Here is a 22829-nt window from a genome sequence, read left to right on the forward strand (position 1 = left end):
TACATTTCAAATGTTCTCACCACAAAAAAGTTATAACTATGTGGCATGGTAAAGGTGTTAGCTAAAATTACAGTGGTACTCATAATACAATACAAGGTGAGGCAAAAATAGGTATGGAACATAACACAATAACTAATTAATACAAGAATAAACTCTATGTTTTGCATACTCACCACTGTAAAACTACTTTTGCCCAATTCTGTAAAGAAATGTATCAATTCAATATGTTACACCCATTAAATTTACACAAAGTTATTCGTAAGTCAGATCAACCAAAAATCAAAAGCTTGAATGAAAACAGAGAAACACACACCCCAAGAGAGGTACAAGGAGTAACTGAATCGAACAATTCACCACACAAAGTCAAAAGCTAACTCAAACAGACAAAACAATGAATCAGCAACCTTGAAACCAAATTACTTAAAAGTTAAAAATAAATAATAATAATAATAATAATACAGAGGAACAAAAATTTTAAATGAAGAAAAGTGAACAGAGCCTAAGGGACTCATGGGACATTGTCAAACGTATGCATTATATAAGTCCAAGAGGAGGAAAAAGAAAGGGGAAGAATTTATTTGAAGTAATAATGACCAAAACTCCCAAATCTGAAGAAAAACGTAGCTATATGAATCCAAGAATCTCAATCAAGAAACATGATAATCAGAGACAAAGAAAAGGCAACAAGAAAAAACTGACATATACACAGGCTCCTCAGTAAGATTATCATTAGATTTCCCTGCAGAAATCTGGAAAGCCAGAACAGAGAGATATCTTTAAACTGCTGAAAGACACACACACACACACAAAAGTCCACTGAGAACATTATATCCAGTGAAATATATCTATTTAAAATGAGTAAAAAATTAATAAAAATGAATTTGTTATTAATATCAGATATTAATAAACAAAAGCTGAAGGAGCTTACTACCAATAGATCTGCCTTACAAGAAATGTTAAAGGGAGTCCAAGTTGAAAAAATGCTAGGCAGCAACATAAAACCATAAGAAAAACAATATGTATACATATATATGTATGTATACACACATACATACATATGATCTACAGTAAAGGTAAATACATGGACAAATATAAAAAACAGTATTATTATAATTTTACTTTGTAAGTCCACTTTCTATTCTTTTATAGGATTTAAAAGACAAAGGAATAAAAGTATATGTCTACGTTAATAGGTACATAATACAGAAAAATGTCATTGTATCAACAACGAAGTTGGGAATGCAAGCTCTAATGGACTAAAGTTACTGATGTGATTAAAGTTAAGTTGGTATCAGGCTAAAATATGTTGTTATAAAATTAAAATATGCTCTGGCTAGGGTGGCTCAGTGGATTGCGTGTTGGCCTGCAAACTGGATCACCAGTTTGATTCCCAGTCAGGGCACATACCTGGGTTGCAGGCCAGGTCCCCAGTGCGGGTGCGTGAGAGGAAACCACACAGTGATGTTTCTTTCCCTCTCTTTCTCCCTCCCTTCCCCTCTGTCAAAAAATAAATACGTAAAATATTTTTAAAAAGAAAAAACTGCAAAGAGAAGTGTTAACGTAGGTGTAGATATAATGAAACCCATGTACAATATGGGTTTGAATGTATGGGCTGAAATGTATAGAAAATTAAATTATTATATGTCATCCCTGTGGAACCACAGAGAAAACATCTATAGAAAAACACAAAAGGAAATAAGGGAATAAAAACATGTCACTAAAAAAGTTGAATGGATACAAAGGGAATAAGGGGGAAATATGACAGAAAAAGTTAAAAGACATAGAGAAAATAATTATCAAAATGGCAACAGTAAGTCCTTTGTTACCAGAAATTATTTTAAATGTAGTTTAATTCCCCAAAAGACAAAGATGGGCAGAATGTTTTTTTTAAATAAAATAGAATCCTACTACTTGCCACCCACAAGAGACTCACTTTAGCTCTAATGACATACATAAGTTGAAAGTAAAAGAATGGAAAAAGACTTCCCACACAAATATCCAAGAGGGCAGAGGTGTGTGCAGGCATGCCCACGTGTGTCATGTGCCACTGAGTCAGCTCCAACTCCTGGTAACCACATAAATGAGTGATGTCCACAGCGTCCTGTCCTCTACAGCCATGCTCACCTCCTTAAGACTCATGCCTATAGCTTCCTTATGGAGTCAATCCATCTCATATGTGGGTCTTCCTCTTCTCCTGCTGCCTTCTATTTTGTCCAAAGATCCCTCCCTCTCATGATATAACCAAAGTAAAACAGCTTCAGTTTTGCCATTTTTGCCTCCAGTAATATTTCAGGCTTAATTTGCTTGAGGACCCCCTTGTTCATCTTTGTGGTGATTCAAAGTGTCGATAGAGTTCTCCACAAAACACTACATTTTGAATGAATCTGCTTTCCCCCATCAGCTTTCTCCACTGTCCAGCTTTCTCATTCACAAATAGTAAATGAGAATACAGGAATGCAGATGATCTGGGCCCTGATCACTGATGACACATCTTGGTACTTGATGACCTTTCCTATTCTTCTATTGCTGCCCTTCCACCCAAGATTCAGCCTTCTCTTGATTTCTTGGCTGCTGTCTCCATTTGAATTGATGACTGAACCAAGGTAAGCAAAATCTATAACAATTCCAGTATCTTCACAGTTTATGATAAAGTTGTATGTTTTTTCTGTAGTCAAGTTTTTTGTCTTCTTGATGTTCAAACGCAATCCAGCTTGGACACCTTCTCCTCTCATTTTCAACAGAAGTCATTTCAAACTATTACTTCTTTCAGCAAGTAACATAATCATCTGCATATCTTAAGTAATCTGTATTTCTTCTACCAATTTTTACTCCTTCCTCTGAGTCTAGCCTAGTGTTCCCATGATATGTTCTAGTACCAATTTTAAAACTAGGAAATAAAACTAACTCTCATCCGACACCTCTGCCTACAGGAAACAGTTCAGTCTCCATATTCTGTCTTGATAGTGGCTTCCTGCCACAACACAGGTTATACATCAGAACAATCAAGTGCTGAGGCACTTCTTTCAAATGCTGAGGCACAACCATTTCTTTCAGAGATACCCACAGCATCTCATGATCCACAAAGGTTTCACTGTAATCTCTAAAACATAGACTAACCTTCTGAAATTCTTTGGAGCGTGCCAGTACCCAATGAATGTTCACAATTACTACCTCTACCTTTCCTGAATCCAGCTTGAACAGCTGGCATTTCTTGTTCTACATAAATCAGAAGCCTTCGTTGCATCATAGTGGGCATCACTTTACTTGAATGGGAAATGAAGGTAATGGTCCTATACTCACTGCACTCCTCGGCATCCCCTTTCTTAAAAACTGAGATGTATATTGACCATTTTCAGTCTGTAGGCCATTGTTTTATTTTCCATATTTGTTGACACATTCTTGTTAGAATTTTGACAAATGCAGTCTCTATAGCTTGAAAAATTTCTATTAGAATCACATCTAACCCTGGTCATTTTTTCCCCTAATACTTTCAGGGCAGTTTTCACTTCACTTTCCAGAACTGCAAGTTCTTTCTCTTAAGAATCTACTTCAAAGCTACCTGTCATACTTTTGTCTTTTCTGTGAAGATTTTTCAGTATATGTTTCTACCTTCCCTTTATTTCTCCTGGCCAGATAATGTACTTCCTTAGTGGTGTTCAGCCTTCTTATTCTAGGTTTGGATTTGCTTTTATTTCTTGAATCTTCTGATAGAGATCGCTTGTTTTTCCTTTTTTTATTGCTCTCTTCTGTCTCCACTGAATATCTCCAACTATAAATGTTGCATTCTAGTCTATTTGAGTTCACTAACACCAACCACTTCTATGTATAGCTGTCCCATTTCTTGGTTTACCTTGGCTCATGCTTGTTACATTCCATTTCTAACGGGATGTGCTGTGCAACATTGTATTTTCCTTTTGCCTCTGTACACATCAGCTGCTAGACTTCCTTTTGGCTTTGGTTTGCCTATGTCATTAGCAACAATGCTATTTCTACTTGCTCTCTACTCTTCCCCATTAACCATTTGAGTGCTTTCTGACCTGGGAGTCTTATCTTTCAGCATTACTTGATATTTTATTTTCAACTGTCTCATCATAGGGTTTTCAAGGTAAAACAAAATGAGAAAAAAATTTTTAAAATGTAGCAATGATTTACCATTGTATTCTGCTGTGCAGTGTATGGGTCCTAATCACATGTTGTTGGGGTCCATGGTGTTGCAAATGTATTCAAAATGTAGGTGCTTCTGTGGGTAGCACAGATAGCTATGTTAATATTAAACAAAATAGGCTGTGAGTCAAAGTCATAACAACAGACAAAAAAATTATATGATGATAAAAGGGTCAATTCACTAAAAAGATATACTTGTAAACATACATTTATATACCAAACATCACACTCAAAAGCATATGACGCAAACACTGACAAAGTTAAAGAGAGAAACAGACAGCTCTACAGTAATACTAGGAGGCTTCAATATGACTTTAGTAATGGATAGAAAAATAGAATATTAACAAGGAAACAGACTAACTGAACTTAACAAACATATATAAAACATTCTACAAAACAGCAGAATACATAATTGTCTCAAGTGCACATGGAACATTCTTTAGGATAGGTCCCATGTTAGGCAACAAAATAAATCTGAATAAATTTTAAAAGATTGAAATCATATAAGGTATCTTTTCTGATAATGGAATGAATCTAGAAATCAACAGAAGGAAAACTGAGGCAGCAAAAGAACACATAAGTCAAATCAACAATTTAAATCTGTACCTTAAAGAAACAGAAAAAGAGTAACTAAACCCAAAATTACCACAGACCAAATAATAAACATTAAAATAGAGAAAATAAAATCAATAGAGAAAAACTGATAAGAACAAAGGTTGCTTCTTCAAAAAAATCAAAGTTGACACATCTTTAGCTAGGCTGACTAAGAAAAGAAAGAAGAGTCAAATAACTAAGATCAAAAACAGAGTGGACAATATTTTACAAGTACAAAAATGATTGTAAGAGAGTACTCTGAACAATTGTGTATCAACACACTAGATAACCTAGATGAAATGTATACAATCCTAGAAACACAATTCTAATGACTAATTAAGACTGAAAATAGCGATAATATGAACAGATCTAAAATTAATAAGGAGGTTTAATCAGTAATCAAGAACCTCCCAACAACAACAAAAGAACGGTCCAGAACCCGACAGACGCACTGTGAATTCTACCAAACATTTTTTTAACTTCCCTTAACCTCTTCCAAAAACCTGAAGTGCAAAGAAAGCTTCCAAACTCAATCTATGAGGTCAGTATTAATTTAATATAAAACCATATAACATATCCAAAAATTAACTCAAAATGTATCAAAGATTTAAATGTCAGACCTTAAAACTATAAAACTCTTAAAAGAAAACATAGGTGAAAAGTTCCATGACACTAGATTTGGTGATGATTTCTTGGATATGACACCAAAAGCACAGGAAAGAACAAAAAGGAGATGATTTGGACTTCATCAAAATTAAAAGCTTTTGTGCATTACAGGAGACTATCAACAGTGCAAGGGCAACATATGGAATGGGAGAAACGTTTGCAACTCATATCCAGAACATATGAAGAACTCCTTTAACTCAACAACAACAACAACAAAAACCAAGGACAGCCAAAGGTCTTGAATAGCCATTTGTCCAAAGAAGATAGACAAGCGGCCAATAAGCACAGGAAAACATGTTCAACATCACTAGTTATTAGGGAAATGCAAATCAAAACAATGAGATATCATCTCACAATTACTAGGATAGCTTATATCAACAAAACACAAAATAACAAATGTTTCTGAAGATGTGGAGAAATTGTGACCCTTGTGCACTGTTGGAAGGAATGTAAAAGTAGAATGTGGAACCACATACTACTTTCTCTATGGAAAGTAGTATGTGGTTCCACAAAAATAAAAATAGAATTACCATATGACCCAGAAATTCCACTGGTAGATATATACCCAAAATATTTGGAAGCAGGGACTCAAAGAGATATTTGAACATTTATGTCTGTTGCAGCATTACTCACAACAGTCAAAAGATGGAAGCAACCCTTGTGTCCATTGACAGATGGAGTGAGAAACAAATATGGTATATACATATAATGAAATATTGTTCAGCCATAAAAATTAATGAAGTTCTGACATATGCAACAACAGAGATGAATCCTGAAGACATTTTGCTAAATGAAATAAGCCAGACACAAAAGGACAAATATTGTATGATGCCCCCTACATGAGGTACCACCTGTGGTCAAAGAAACAGAAAACAAAATGGTACTGCCAGGGGCTGCAGGAAAGGAAAATGGGTAGTTATTGCTTAATTGGCACAGTATTTCAGTTTTGCAAAATAAAGTTCCAGAGATGAATGACGGATGGTGGTGATGGCTGCACAACAATGAGAATATACTTAATGCCAATGAACTGTACACCTAAAATGGTTAATTAGGATGGCAAATTTTATGTTGCATCTTACCACATTTTTTTAAATTGGGGTGGGGGGGTAAAAATATTTTCTCAAACAAAAACTGATGGAACTTATTGCTAGTAGACCTTCCTTACAAGAAGTGTTGAAAGTTTTCAGAGATTAGAAAAAGATGATATAGGTCAGAAATTCAGATGTACAAGAGCATGAGAATAGGGATAAATAAAAGTAAAATCAAGCCTTTTGTTTTCCTTATTCTGAATAGCCTTATGAAAAACTGTTCAAAATAGTAACAGCAATACTGCATTGAGTACAGCTTACGGATAAGTGAAATGAATGACAGCACCATTATAAGGGGCAGAAGGAATGGATTAGAATACTCTGTTATAAGGTACCTCCACTATTTGTGAAGCATTATAGTGTTATTTTAAAGTGAAATTATACTAAAGGTATACTGTAATTTTAGGACAATGATTTTTAAAATTAAAGAAGTATAATTGATATACTAAGTGAAGAAAATAATTAGATCATACAAAATGCTCAATTAAAACCAAAAAAGGCAGAAAAGTAGGGGAAGATTTTTAAATGAAAATAAAGACATGCAGCAAATACAACAGAGCTACATACATGATAGCTATAAATCCATTAACCCAACTACATCAACAACCACTTAAACTAAAATATGAATGATATAAATGTAACAATTAAGAAACAGAGATTTGACAGAGTGGATAAGAAAAAAAGAACAACAATTATAAAGGGTCTACAAGAAACCTATTTTAAACATAAACGCACAAATTAAAAACAAATGGATCTGACATGTATAAAGGATTTCACCAAACAGCAGCAAACACATACTCTTCTCAAGCTTCCAGGGAGCATTCACCAGGATGGACCACACTCTGAGCCATAAAATATACCTTAACAATTTAAAGGAATAGAAGTCATACAAAGTTTGCTTTTATACCACAACAGAATTAAACTAGAAGTCCATAACAGAAAGAAAGCTGAAAAATCCTAAATATGTGAAGAGTATTAAATAAACACTAGCTTCGAATAACACATAGGTCAAAAAGACATCTCAAAAATAATTTAAAATATTTTGAATCAAATAAAAATTGATGATATGCAGCAAAAGTAGGACTCAGGAAGATTTATATTATTGGATGCATATATCAGAAGAGAATATCTAAAATCAATAATCAAAGCTTCCACCTTAGGATTTCAAAAAAAGAGAAACTTAAATCTTAAGTAAACAGAAAAAAAGGAAATAATTAATAGACCACAAATTAATGAAATTCAATACAGAATACCAACAGAAAAAAATCAATGAAACCAAAGACTTGTTCTCTGACATCTAACCAGGTTAAGTAAAAATGGGAAGAGACAATTATGGGAAGTTAAAGGAAAGGCCATTCAAAAATCAATTAACATAATACATTATATCAATGGCTGAAGAAGAAAAATTGTATGACCCTATCAACAGATAAAGAAAAATCATTTTACAAAATTCAACAGTCTTGAAAAAAGCCCTCTGCAAACAAGGAACAAAGATATGTATGACAGAAAAAATCTGAATATTGGATATCTCTGGGGACGGGGGGCAGGGAAACTTTTGGGTGTGGTGGTTATGTTCGCTATCTTGATCATGACAGCTTCCCAGGTGCATACATATGTCAAATTTATCAAATTGTAGACTCTAAATATGTACATTTTACTATGTGTCAATTTTAACTAAGTAAAGCTGTTTATATACTTAACAATAGAATCTAGATTGTGGGTATATGGTTATGGGCTGTAAAACTTTATAAAATCAATGTATGTTTTAACAGTTTCCATAATAAAATGTTCCCTTTCAACTCTAAAGTTCTATGAAATTATCTTAGAACATAAAGGTAAAAATAAAATTTAAAAATTTAAATTGATAATTACCACTAGACTATAACAATCATTTGTGTGATTCTACAGTCTATTTCTATCACGGAGTAACGCCTCAAAATCAGGAATCGTGCCCTGAGTAAATCTTGATCTTCCTACAGAACCACTGGTACACTGTGGGTATGCAGTTGAGTGGCCACTGAACATAAGACTATTATAAAAACAACACAAAGATTAACATTTCAAAAACAGAATATGAAAATTAGTTAAAAACAAATCTGGGTTTCTAATATTACATAAATATGTTAGGCATAACAAAAAAACTGCAAACTTGACCAAATATTTTAATTTTAAAGAAAACAAGAGAAAGGGGGAGGAGGAAGACTACACAGTAGTCTCCACTTACCCTACGTTTCACTTTCCTCAATTTCATTAACCTGCAGTTCCAATTACCAGTGTTCAACCATGTTCTGAAAATACTAAGTGAACAATTCCAGAAATAAGCATTTATAAGTTTTAAATGGTGCATCGTCCTGCATAGCATGAAGAAATCTTATGCGGTCCTGCTCCAACCCTCCTAGAACCAGTCCTTTTTGTTCAGTGTACCCACGCTGTATAGGCTCCTGTCCCATTACTGTCTCTTTGTGGCCAGCTAAGTTATCAAATAGACTGTCTTGGGATTGCAGTGTTTGCATTCAAATAACCCTCATTTTACTTAATAATGGCCCCAAAGCACAAGAACAGTGATACTGGCAGCTCAGCTCTACCAAAAAGAAGCCATAAAGTGATTCCTTTAAGTAAAAAGGTATACATGCATAGGAAAAAAAACATAGCATATATAAGATCAGTTCTATCTGTGGTTTCTGGCACCCACTGGGGGTCTTGGAACATATACCTTGTGGATAAGGGGAGATAAGAGGAATAAGAGGAATCTGTAAAGTTCAGATGCTCTCCGTGTTATAAATGACAATTCTATCACACAAGCCACCCTTAACTACTGCTTCTGCCACTGAATTTCTATTACTTTTGCCCTTAAGTACTCTTTAAGGGCACCCAGTGGTACAAAGCAATCCTGAGCCATCTGTTTAAAACAAACAAAAAAAAACACGAAAAAACTATATAACAGCTTTATTTAGTTAAAATTGACATATAGTAAAATACAGCCTACCTCTTAAAAGAAGTGTGAAATGCTAAGACTGCTTTAGAACGTTGAAAGATAAATCTTAGATGAGTCTATGAAGCACTACCGCCTCCCTAAGTAGCTGACATGTAAGACGAGTAGAAATTTGTATATGGTGTAGGAAAAGTATACTTTTGCATTGAAAGTAAGAGCAAACTGACAGTAACCAGAGGGAAGGTGGGAGGGGATAATGGGAGGGAAAACAGGAAGGGTTTTCAGGAATGCGTATAAAGGACACATGGACAAAACCAAAGGGGGGTAGGATCAAGGGTGGGAAGGGGGGATGACTGGGGTGGGGGGAGTGGTGGCAGGAAAATGGAGACGACTGTACTTGAACAACAATAAAAAAATGGGGGGGACAAATATACTTTACCAACATCAAAATTTGCTAAGACTTGAGATAAAGATCAATTAATCTTGTCCCCCCAACAAAATGAATGCTTTCTAGCACTTAATCTACTTAATCTATAGGACCCAGTATAGCAGCATTGTTCTACTCCACTACAGTTAAATACGTTTTTGGAAACTCCCCACTCATATGTAACAACACTTCTAATGTAAAATGAACTCTAATTTCCAAAAACTACCTGAGAAACAAATTTTCAGAGTACTGTCCATAATTAAGTTTGGAACCATCTGTGTGACTCCTGAATACTAATTAATCCTAGTAATAGGCTAACAGTAAAATTAGCTGTATTATTACACAGAAGCCTACCAAAAGCATAAATTTAAAACTAATAGGTCTTTCTGACATTAGACCATAAAATAGTAAGTCCATAACCTTAACATTTTTCCAAAGTAGCATCTATTTATGGTTTCTAGTATTGAAATTTTCAATGAATGCTTTTTAAAATTCTCTACATTTATAAAATATTACTTTTTAAACTCTCAAAAGATCTTTAAAATTTCCAGCTATTATTTAAAGCTTTATTTTTCAAAATATAACCAATTACTACACATAAAACACTGACATGTTATTTTAAAATTTGATGAACACCAAAGCTAGATGGATCAAACGACCTGATTTCAAGACTCTGTATATATATGTGTGTATACACACACACACACACACACGCACACACACACAGAGCTAGTTATCAAGACAGGTGTAGTATTGGTAAAAAGATAGACACAGATGACTGGGACAGATTACAATCCAAAAATAAATCCACACAATATAAAGTATACTGATATTTACAAAAGTACAAAGACACTCAATAGAGAAAGGATATTTTCAGGAAATGGTGCTAGAACAACTAGATATTTGGTACCCACATGCAAAAAAATGAATTTCAACCTTCAACTATACTACACCTTGTACAAACACAGACCAGAAATCTAACATAAAATGTTAAATCATAAATTTTTAGAAGAAAATCTTTTTAGATTTAGATTTTAAAAGATTTAAATTTAAAAGATTTAGATTTAAATTTAGATTTAAATTTTTAGAAGAAAATCTAGACTTCAGGTTAAGCAAAGATTTTGTAGATGTACATCAAAAGCATGACTCAAAAAAATTTTAACCAACTGGACTAGATCAAAATTTAAAACTTTCGCTTTGCAAAGACAAACTTGGGAAAGAGTAAGAGAACATATTTTCAAATCACATATCTGACAAGGGACTTGTACCCATAATATCTGAAGAACTCTCAACAACGGACAATAAGAAAACAAACACTTTGGAAAAGAGTTCTGCAGTTCCCTAAAAAGTCACATGACTTTGTAATTCCACTTCTAGGTATATACCCAAGAGAATTTGAAACATGCCTATAAAAAACTCATACGTAAGTGTTCACAGCACCAGTATTCCTAAAAGTCAAAAAGTAGGAATAACTTAAATGTTCGACAACTGAATGAAGGGTAAACAAAATGTGATGCATTCATACAATGGAATATTATTCAGTCATAAAAGGAATGAACACTGATACATGCTATATAGCATGGATGAACCTTGAAAACACGTTAAGTAAAAGAAACCAGAAATGAAAGGCCCCTTACATTGAATGTTTCCATTTAAACGAAATATCCAGAACCATAGAAATGTCCGAATCCATAGAAACAAATCAGATTAGTGGCTGCTGACTGTAGCGTAGTGGGAGACTAAGAGAGATTTGTAGTGACTATTTAATGGGTATGTTGTTTATCTCAGGGTTGAAAATGTTCTTGAATTAGAGTGTTGATAGTTGCACAAAATTTTGTGACTACACTAAAAAAATACTTTGCATTTTAAAAGTGTGAATTTAATATGTGAATTAAATATCAATAGAAAAAGAAAAAAATTACATAAGCAAAAGTTTTACACCAATATATCAACAGAAACGCACAAAGAGCAAAAAAGAATAAGAAGCTCAATATCTTTAATTAGTAAGGAAATAAAAATCAAATCCCTTATGCTTTATCACTATATACCTATCAGAATGGCCAAAAAGAGTTTAAGTGACAATACTAAGTGCTAGTGAGGGTGCAAAGCTACTAAGAACTCATACGACACTGGTGAGGCTGCAAAATGGTAGAGCTACTTTAAAAAAGTTCCTTCACTTGGCATAAATTCAATATCCACTTACCATATGACCTCAAAATCCCACTCTTAGGTATTCACACAATGAAATAAAAATTTATGTTCACACAAAACCAGTACATAAATGTTTATAGCAGTTCTTCATAATTGCCCAAAACTGAAATGCCCTTCGATCCCTGAACAGATAAACATTTACAGTATAACCACACAAGAGAAAAACTACTAAAAAATATGTAAGAATGAAAGACTGATGGCATGCAACACATGGGTGACTCTCAAATTCATTTTATGTAAGTTAAATGAAAGGAGTAAAACTAAGTAACAAACCCTACATACCACGTACTAAACAACTAAGGACATAAGTGTTAGGTCCTTTTGGATATTATTTAATCCTGCTGCTCACGTACTTCCACTTACACGGCACTCTAGAAAAGGCAAAACCGTATAGTTGGAAATAGATCAGCGAGTGGTTCCCAGGAGGAGGGGCAAGGACTGGGTGGATAGATTGCCAAAGGGCAGCAGAGGGGAAGTGGGGGTCTTGTTGGAATTCTTCTATATCATGACTGCGATGGTGGCTACATGCCTCTTTGCATTTTGTCAAGGCAGATGAAACTATGTATCATGAGAGTGAATTTTATTGTAGGTAAATTTTATGTAAACAAATCATGGGATAAATCACACCCACACAAACCTCCACCTAGTATATAGAAGGAAACTGCCTCTATAAATCCAAGTACACCATAAAACATTTTCAAGGCTCCCACCACTGAGGTAGGTGGAAGCACGTTTTGTTATTTTAACTTTGCAAATGAGCAGCAGGATTAAATAATATCCAAAAGGACCTAACACTTATGTCCTTAGTTGTTTAGTCCCACTGTCTACCATGGTTCTAGGTACCAACATCAGTAAGTAACAAGGTCTTTTTAGTCTTCTTTATCAAACTAAATTACCTATGTCATAAAAGACAAAATCAAGAAAAGCAAGTATTTTAGAAGAAGGCTGAAAGTGTGTGCACATTCAAGAATAAATTATTTATTTTGAAAAACCAATATACTATTTACACAAAAAATTAACCCAAACTTCGTCTGGCCTGAGAGATTCATTTCATAAAGATAAGGCATCTAATTTCTAGTGGGTGTTCAAAATAAAGGGTGGAATACAAAAACCGACGGAAGCACTAAAAATGAGGTTACTAATAAGAGCACTAGAGTAAGCAAATGCAAAGTAAAGCTTAGGTCCTTCATTATCTAAGCAACATTAAGCACATGAAGAAAACCTGTCTCTTCCAAGGTTGGTATGTTGCACACCTGCACCTCGTTCCTTTAAAAATTCAGTCACTCGTTCTAACCCACAAAATCCCAAACGTAACACATTCCTGAGCCAGGTTATGCATTGAAAACACACAACCCAACCGTTGGAGTTATTGTGCGCAAGAGTTTCGCTTTTTGTTATCAGCCGAATCCAGGAGAGCAACCCGGCGTCCTGGTGGTGTGGCCCAAGAAAACATCCCGGTTTGGCTATACACGGAAGCTGGGGAAGGAAAGAGGAGGGTGTTTTGGGTGACAGTGTCTTGCCTTCACGTGCGAGGCAGCGTGCGACACTCCGTGGGCTCTCCGTCACAAGCCAAGGGAGAGAAATGACACGGGTAAGACCAAGCCCAGGTGCCTCTGGTTGCCTCCCCTCGTCCAACACAGCTGAAGCCGGACCACGAGGGCAGGAATCTGAACTCCAGACCCTTGGAGTCCCCTAGGGCACCCTCAGCCGCTGGGCTCCGAAAAAGTGGGCCTCTTCATCCAGCACCCATGACCCCATCCCCTCTTGACAAAAAATAAACTCGCGGGCGGAGGCCCGGAACTGCCACCCGCTCTATGTAATTTGACGCCGAGGAGGGCGGTGGCAGATGCCTACGCCCGGCAAGCCAGGGGCCCGAAGCCCCAAGATGGTAGGGCCCTGCTCCAGCAATATATAGGCGTGCGGGAGGCAGGACTGAGGGACAGCGGCGGTTTCGTTACCTCCCCAGATGCCCAGAGTGAGCTGGGACTTGTCCAGGTTCACCACATAGTCCCCCAAGAAGCGGTTCAACACATCCACGACCACCGACTCGAACACCATTTTCCTCAGCCGCAGTGGACTCGGAGGCCAGCCCCCCGCGCACCTTCCTCCGGTGCTGGCCCTCCCGTACCCGTCCCGCGAGACCGGCTCGGTTCACCGGCTCCTGCGCGGCGGTGACAGCAGCGTAACCCGTGCGGAACGCGCAGCCCCGCCTCCAGCCGGACATTGGGGAGGAGGTGACCGCTGGAGTGACGCGTGCGCAGCTCGGGCTGGAGGGTGGGGGCGGAGTCAGGCGCCGACCGGGGCGCGCCAGCTAGACAGGGAGCAGAGGCCACTGGGCCGCCGGCTCTGGGACGCTCTCCCCTCGGTTGCTGTGCCCGACTCCTGTTTCCTGGTGCACCCGCCTCCTCCCCCATCGCCTGGCAACTGGGCCAGTAGCCAGAGCTGCGGACGTTTTCCGCCCCCGCCCCCACCTGAAGACCAATGTCCAGGTCGGCTTCGTGAGCGGGGATGGGGCGGTTACGCCCTGCAGGGAGAGATCCACCCCGATCCAGAAGAAACCCCTCCCCCCAAGCACGTGGTCCTGGAGATCCTGCATTTAATAAATTGGGGGTGGAGTTTTCGCTTTTAGGCGGGAGGCATTGGGATGTTTTTTTTTAGGGAGCACCGCTGGGGGTTTACAGGTTGGGGGGCAGGGGCTCCTGGCATTACTGGCCAACCTGTAACTAATTCTCGGAGGGCTTGGCGGGGACTTAACTGTGGGTCACTTAACTTCCTGCCCTGCAAACCATAAATACGTGGTTGCTATTCTACCCCTCCCCTTTCTTGCATCTGAAATGGCACTCTTTTGATCAAAAACGCTGAGCCACCTTTAATCATATAGAGAGTTTCTTCAGGTATGAAGAGAGTCACCCCAAGGATTAGAACTAACTGAAGTTTGTGAGCAAGGTCCCAACCTTGGTTGAGAATTGGTATAGAGATTTGTTTGAACTTTCAAAAATTTGCCAAAAGACAGGAACAAACATTTCCTAAAAAGGATATACACAGGGCACATAAGCATGCAAAAGTATATACACTATTAACCAATGAAGAAATGAAAAAGCCACAAATGAGGGAGGTATCACTGTTACTACATACCCATTAAAATGGCTAAAAAAGAAAACATGATAATGCCAAATGCTACTGAAGACACACAGAAACTGGATCATTCCTGCATTAGTGGAAGTGGGAAATGATCTAGCCACTCTGGAAAATTTAGCAGTTTCTTTAAAAAAAAAAAGAAAGAATTAAACACCTGTCTACCACACAAACCAGCAATTGTATTTCTGAACATAATCCCAGGAAAATGAAAACCTTGTATTGTAAAAATGAAAGCATACTAAACTTGTATATGAGTGTTTATAGTGGCTTTATTCATAGGCAAAAACTGGAAACAATTCAAATGTTTTTGAACAGATGAATAGCTAAACAAACTGTAAGTAGTACATCCATACCATGAAATTCTACTCAGCGATAACAAGTAACTAACTATTGATACATGTAACTACTTAAGCGGATCTCAGGACATTATGCTGAGTGAAAACTGTATGATAATATTTATCAAACATTCTTAAAATAACAAATTTATAGAGATAGAAAACATTAGCAGTTGCCAATGGCTAGCTATGGGGAGGAGTTAAAAATAACAGGGAGTAACTGTTCACAAACCACTTCTGTATCTTGATTGTGGTAGTGGTTACATAAAATTGCATTATACTACACACACACACACACACACACACACACACGAGTGCATATAAAATTGGTGAAATCTGAATAAGTTCCCATGTTTTTATCTCCTGATTTTGATCCTGCACTATAGTTATGTAAGATGTTATACTTTGGGGAAACTGGGTTAAAGGTACATGTAAATTTTTTGCAACTTTCTATAAATCTGTAGTTATTTTGAAATAATTTTTCCCTGTAATTTTTTGTAACTTTCTATGAATCTGCAGTTATTTTGAAATAATTTTTCTTCTTTTTTCTTTTTTCTAAATTCTTTTTTTAAGATTTTATTTATTTATCTTTAGAGAGGAAGGGAAGGAGAGAAGGAGAGAAATATCAATGTATGGTTGCCTGTCATGAGTCCCCTGCTGGGAACTAGCCTGCAACCCAGGCATGTGCCCTGACTGGGAATTGAACCCTTTGGTTTGAGGCCCAAGCTCAATCCACTGAGCTACACCAGCCAGGGCTTGAAATAATTTTTCAAAGGCTCTGCTAACTTGGAGCTTAATAGGAGGTGCCCCTGAGCATGAGATGAGCCTGAAAGACGAGATTCTGATCTATGTGACACTTTAATATCACTGTGCATGGTGCCTGGTAAAATATTCAAAAAGGAAAAAGGATTTGTATGTGATACCTTTCCATAACATATTAAAATATCAATTACTCTGTAAACATCAAATATTAGGGGAAGAAAGATGTTTAATAAGGGATTTTCATGCACCTCTTTCTGGTTCAAAAATATCTAAAATAACCGAGTGCTTCCCCCATAAAGCAGAGTCCCAAATGCTGATGTCCATCACTGTTCATTGATCCCAGATTTTCATGTGACTGATTGCTTGTCATTCAGGTTTCTATCCAAATTATCACCTAATCAAAAAGGTCCTTCCTGACCTCTCAGTCCCAACCAGCCAGCATTCATACTGTCATGTTCGCCTTATGATCTTCATCTCATTTATCACTCTCTGAAAGTATCTTCCATACAGGCTTTTAAACTCTCTCTCTCTCCCACCACTGCCACTACTAGAACAGGGAACTAATGTGTCCAGTTGACTGTCCAATGTCCAGTACCTACTTGAGCACCTCACACAGAACAGGTTCTCAATACATATTTGTCGAAAGAATGAACAAATGTTGACTGAATGAAGCCACATCCAACTCTCACAAGACCACACATACCACCAGAGAAGTAGATTCATATATTAAGACCTACGTAAAGAGAGACTATTCAGCAGGGAAAGAAAAGAAAGAAAGAGAGAAAGAAAAAGGAAGGAAAGGAAAGGAAAAAGGAAAGAAAAAAGAACCCCCAGGGGCTGTGATTGTGGGGTGACGGTGCATCTCTAGGAGCAGGGACATCGGAAGCGTGGCTGGGGCCTACCACTGCAGTGCTGTGAGAGGCAGCTACTGTACGGAGAGAAAGAAATGAGGCATGTGGAAGGCAACACTCTGGGTCCAGAATGAAGGTCCCTTTGGCAGGGCTGAAGGGAATCCAGGTCCAGGGAGGCCAATCTACCGAAATCTCAAAAGAGGACCCAGAGGGATCCTTCAAAAAGGTAAGTCAGATTGTGTCACTTATGTGCTCCAAAGCTGCCCACATCACCATGGTAGTGGCCACAGCCCTTACAATGGTAAGGCCCAACCTACCCAGCCTTCCTCTTTACCCTGCTCTTATCTAGAATGCTCTTTCCTCAAATATTTGCATGACTCACTCCCTCTGTCTTTGCTCTCTTTTCTTTTTTCAGCCCTTCCCTGAACAGCCTGTTAAAATTGATACCTGCTCTCTCCCCACCCCTCAGCTCTCCTATCACCTTCCCTGCTTGATCTTTCCTCAGAGCACTTACCACCTAACATGTTAGGCTTTTTACATATTTATTTCTTGTCCATCTATCTCTCCCCACTATAATGTGTATAATAGAATGTAAGCTACTCAAAGAGAAATTAGTATTATTGTTTTACTCATGATTTTATCCTCTGTGCCGAGAACAGGTTGGAGCACCCACATTTTTGTGGAAGGCAGGCAAAGCATACCTGCTAGTTATTCCATTGTTGTCAATCAGCCCCAAACCTACCCTTCTACATTCTGCTCTGCCCTGTGGGGGCAAACCATGTTCACTCTCCACAGCTGGCTTTTAGTTGGGCTTTGTCAGGAGGGGGCAGAAGAGGGACGGGAGAAGGAAGAAGGGACTTGCGTGTTTCCATTCTTCATGGGGCTTTCTGTCTACTTCCTTTTCTTGCGAGCCTCACCCCAGGAACCATTCTTCACCCAGGCATCGGCAGTTCCCTAGCAGCACCTGAATCTGCCTGATGGTCTCCCTAACTTGCACAGTTAGCACCATTGCACCATCTCAGAGACAGCAGAACCAACTTCATCCTCTCCCCAGATCAAAACACCCACCCCTCTTTGACCTCTGGGCCTCACTCAGCTCAAGGCTCCTCTTCTAAGTTCCCAGGTCTGTTCCTTTGCTCATTCAACATGTTGAGTTATATTCGCTTCCTGCAACAACTAACTGGGCAGTACACTAGAGTGCTTTTCTTCACTTTTTCACTACTTAACAATTGTATACCTTGTTAACAGTTCTCTTACATGTATCTTTCTATCAGAGCATACATACTCCAATATGCTCCAAAGCAGTCAATATGAGCAGTAGGAGTGAGGGGAGATGTTGGGCTGAGAGAGGGAAGCGGCAATATTGAAGATAGTAAATGCAAATTGTGGGTGAGGACAGGAGCCAGACTTAGGGCCAGAGATCGAATTAAGTGTCAGGATTGGCAGCAGCTGCCAGTCTGTAATGGGTCCAAGAGTCAAGGACTAGGATAATCAAGAGCAGTGTGAGGTGTGAGGTGGACACAACAAAGGATTCAGGAGACAGGCTACCCACATGAAGTGCTGGGAGTCTGTGCTGAATGATCCTTTGGTGCAAGGACAGGGGGGTTAGGGGGCTCACTACAAGCTGAGATCAACCCCTTCCTTATTTCTTCAGTCTAGCTCCCAATTCCTGAGCCAATCTTGATTTAAACATGATTTCTAAGTCCTACCAGATATGAACTCTCTGCCTATCTGAACTTTGGAATATTGAAATTATCTCCATTTCCTGCTTCTATTCTCTAGGGGAAAATATCCAGGACACAGTGTGATTTGTCTAGTGATATAAATTAAGAAAAGAGGTCCCAGTGAGACTAGAACAAGAGATGGAATCTTAAGAGCTCCCTACAAAGAAGCAATTATCCATACTCAATGTGTAGATGACACTGGTAGTAAAGAAATGTAGAGAGAGAAGAGCAGACCAGGGATTGAACAGTGAAGAAACACTCTCATTTAGGGGAGAGTCAAATGGGCATGAGAGAGGAGGCCTAGTACAGGAGTCGGTGTACTTGAAGTAGGATGACACAGAAATCCAAGAAGAATTTCTAGGAGGAAGGGGTGGTCAACAACATTAAAATTGCACAGATGTCAGGAAAGATACAAACTTCGAAAACTCAACCAAATTTGGCTACTAGAGAGTACTAGCAAAGTCTTTTAAAAAAGATATTTAATTTTAGAGGGGAAGAGGACAAAGAATGGAAGAGAAACATGATTGGTTGTCCCTACGAAGGGCCAAACCTGCAACCCAGAGATGTACCCTGGCTGAGAATTGAACCAGTGACCTTTTGCCTTACAGGAGGACGCCCAGCCAACTGGAATGGATGCCATTCCAGCTAGGGTATACTGGCAACGTCTTTTGATTTACCAACTAAGAGGCATCTAACCAAAGTCATTTTAAAAGAGTAGATTTTAATCAAATCGTGACTAGCAAATTTGAACCTTATATTTAGCAGTAGTATGTTTTTATTTTTTTAATTAAATTCATGTTGACATTTATCAAGTACTTCCATCAATTCCTTTGGTATTAAAATAGATACTCATGTCCAGTGAGGTTTCATTAACTCAGTAAGTGCTCACATTATTTTTGTATTTTTGCAGTATTTAAGCTCTTCTTGTCCTGGTCTATGCTTTTATCATAACAATATAATGTCATTCCTGGTAAGAATCTTAACTGATGCAGAAATAAACCAAACAGTCACCTCCACATATCCTATTTTCTGGCTGCTTTAAACACAGTCTGTCCTGGCATTCTTTATTTAACAACTACTTGCCTGGAGACAGGCTACTCTATAAATAGATATTGAAAAAGCTATAAAACTGTTTCTAACTTTACATACTTCTATAAATCTTGACAAGATACACCATTATAACACCCTAAGCGTGTCTGTGAGGTCCTGAGAAAATGAATCCCTCAAATACACGTGCACACACAGATGTCATATAGAAGTTGTAATGTGCTCTAATATTTTGATGGTTTTATCCATGTCATGTATAGCTTATGTACTTTATCTATTTAACTCACATGTATTATGTATGTATATATAAAATTCACATATAGTACCACAGGTGAAGAATAGATTTTTAATAATAAAAAACATTATTGGCAGTGTGTTTTTATTTAAAATACTTAGTTTAATTCAACAACTACTTAAGTAAAATCTGTGATGCCTAAAATTTTCTATGTTCATATTTCATAAGATCTTACTTCCCAAAGAGCACAAAGAATCTCTTTTTTTAAATTTTTATTTATTTATTTATTTATCTTTAGAGGGGAAGGAGACAGAGAGAAACATCAATGTATGGTTGCCTTTCGTGGGTCCCCTGCTGGGAGCTGGCCTGCAGGGAACCAGCCTGCAACCCAGGCATGTGCCCTGACTGGGAATCGAACCGCGATCCTCTGAAGAATCTCTTTTTTGAAAGTAATCATGGTATTTTTCCATTTCNTTTTTTTTTAATTTTTATTTATTTATTTATTTATCTTTAGAGGGGAAGGAGACAGAGAGAAACATCGATGTATGGTTGCCTTTCGTGGGTCCCCTGCTGGGAGCTGGCCTGCAGGGAACCAGCCTGCAACCCAGGCATGTGCCCTGACTGGGAATCGAACCGCGATCCTCTGAAGAATCTCTTTTTTGAAAGTAATCATGGTATTTTTCCATTTCTAATCAAAGTAGTCTCCATCAATTAGTTATCACATTTTTAGTGTTCTTAGGTTATTCACTGTGCTTTTTATAGCCAGGGAAACTCTGAGTCAGATGCACTAATTTTGTGTTGTTAACTTTAAATTAGCAGAGTCAGACAGCAACTACTAATTCAAACTTCTTCAGTTTCCCCTTAGAGGAATTTATAAGAGCACCATCTAGTGGAGTTTTTTCACATAAAATTCATCCAAATTAGTCCTTTAGTTGAAGTAATAAATTTTAAACATTTTCTTTTTAAATAATAGTGATTATAAATTAATTCTTATATATTTTCTAAAATAAATTCTAAATATATTTTCAACTAAACTTCCAATTGGAAAATCAAAGTTACTAATTCATTTCACATTTAACCACATTTTAACTACCGAATTGATTTTTCTCCCCAGTATTATTTATAACATATTAAAGATTTTATTACTTTTCATGCAAATTCATATTTTTTAAAAAAGATCTGGTTGCAGTTTTATGTTATTGATTAAAAATTTGGCTTTGTTTTTTTCCCCCAACATTTTTTGTTAATGGATCAGTTCCTAAACAAAAGTTTAATTCTCCTCACTGGCTATGTCAAGCATTTGAGCTTGCCTTTGGAGACGTTCAAAAGTTTTAAGTACAGAATTATAATTTATCTTTTAGTGGCAATGCCCAACACAAACTATTTGACTTTTACCATAACTGCATAAAGTTCATCATTACATTGGGTATGAAAAGACGAACACGGTGAGTGCCTCACCTTGACATGCTGATTTCATATCAGACGAGAGGCCCTGTGAACAGTCGGAGCAGCAGATGAAGGCCGTGTGTCTTTTCCATACCAGAAACGCATAAAAGTGGTCATCCAACTATACTGGCTGATGGGAATACAAGTTTATAGCTTCCAGCTAAGTTTTCTTTTCACTTTAGGCTTATGCCTTTATTTCAGTAATTTTTGTTGTTGTTTTTATAGCCTCTACTCCTCAAATTCCCTAAAGGATCCCTCCTCACATTAAGGTGTCTCTTCAAATCTCTCTTAATCAAAGAGGCTTTCCTTGATCATTCTATCAAAAATAGCACCGACCATCTCTCCACCCATACCTCACCCCTTGTTACGGTACTTATCACTACCTCTCATAATACATATTTGCTTATTTTCTGTATCCCTTTGAAATAATTTCAACATTGCTCTCTTATTTAATCCATCTCCAGCTTGTTATTAAACTTTTTATTATGGGTGGTGCATCCAGCCCAAATCTTTGACTCTATGCTCAGTTGTGTTACTTGCTTAGGCCAATGAGATATTAAGAGATATGATGCAAGGGGAGTCTGAACAGTGTTTGCACACCAGGGCTCGTTCTCTCCCTCATAGCCAGTGCAATGAGAACGAACACATGTGGTCCAGGCTACTACAGGGGAGGCAATACACAGAGCAGTGCCTGGTCCTCAGATTTGCCCCAATAACCCCAACTGGCCTAGTTAAGCTACCTCTCAGTCTTATATTTGGAAAACTCTAATAATAAACTTGTTTTTAAAGACACCATTTAGGGCCCTGGCTGGTATAGCTCAGTGGATTGAGCACAGGCCTGCGAACCACATGATCGTGGTTCGATTCCCAGTCAGGGCACATGCCTGGGTTGCAGGCTGGTTCCCTACAGGCCAACTCCCAGCAGGGGACGCAGGAAAGGCAGCCATACATTGATGTTTCTCTCCCTCTCTCCTTCCCCTCTAAAGATAAATAAATAAAATTTAAAAAAAAAGACACCATTTAGGGTTAGTTTGTTATACAGCAATAAATAATTTGTATGCCCTCCCCTAAAATGCAAACTCCCTGAATGCAGGAAACTCATGTTTTGTTCGTTGCCACAACCCTAGCATTTAGCAATGTGCCTGCCAAGCAAATATTTGTTGAATAAATGAATGTGTTGGGGATGGGTAGGCCATATACTACAGCTTA

At 37.7% G+C, this 22829-nt stretch overlaps 1 protein-coding gene across 3 annotated transcripts in view; it reads right to left on the reverse strand.

Moving 5' to 3' along the window:
• The window catches only part of VPS13A (vacuolar protein sorting 13 homolog A), a 213835-nt gene extending 199510 nt beyond the window's left edge, over positions 1 to 14325 (reverse strand). For all 3 annotated transcript variants that reach the window (XM_037030342.1, XM_037030343.1, XM_037030344.1), the window contains exon 1: positions 14041 to 14325. In XM_037030342.1, the coding sequence (XP_036886237.1) occupies positions 14041 to 14140 (100 nt within the window). In that variant the 5' untranslated portion in view covers positions 14141 to 14325. The remainder of the gene's footprint in view (positions 1 to 14040) is intronic.
• Positions 14326 to 22829: the final 8504 nt, after the last annotated feature.

Source organism: Sturnira hondurensis, unplaced genomic scaffold (genome assembly GCF_014824575.4).
Source record: "Sturnira hondurensis isolate 20B ecotype Veracruz unplaced genomic scaffold, ASM1482457v3 Scaffold0020642, whole genome shotgun sequence".
Classification (NCBI taxonomy): domain Eukaryota; kingdom Metazoa; phylum Chordata; class Mammalia; order Chiroptera; family Phyllostomidae; genus Sturnira; species Sturnira hondurensis.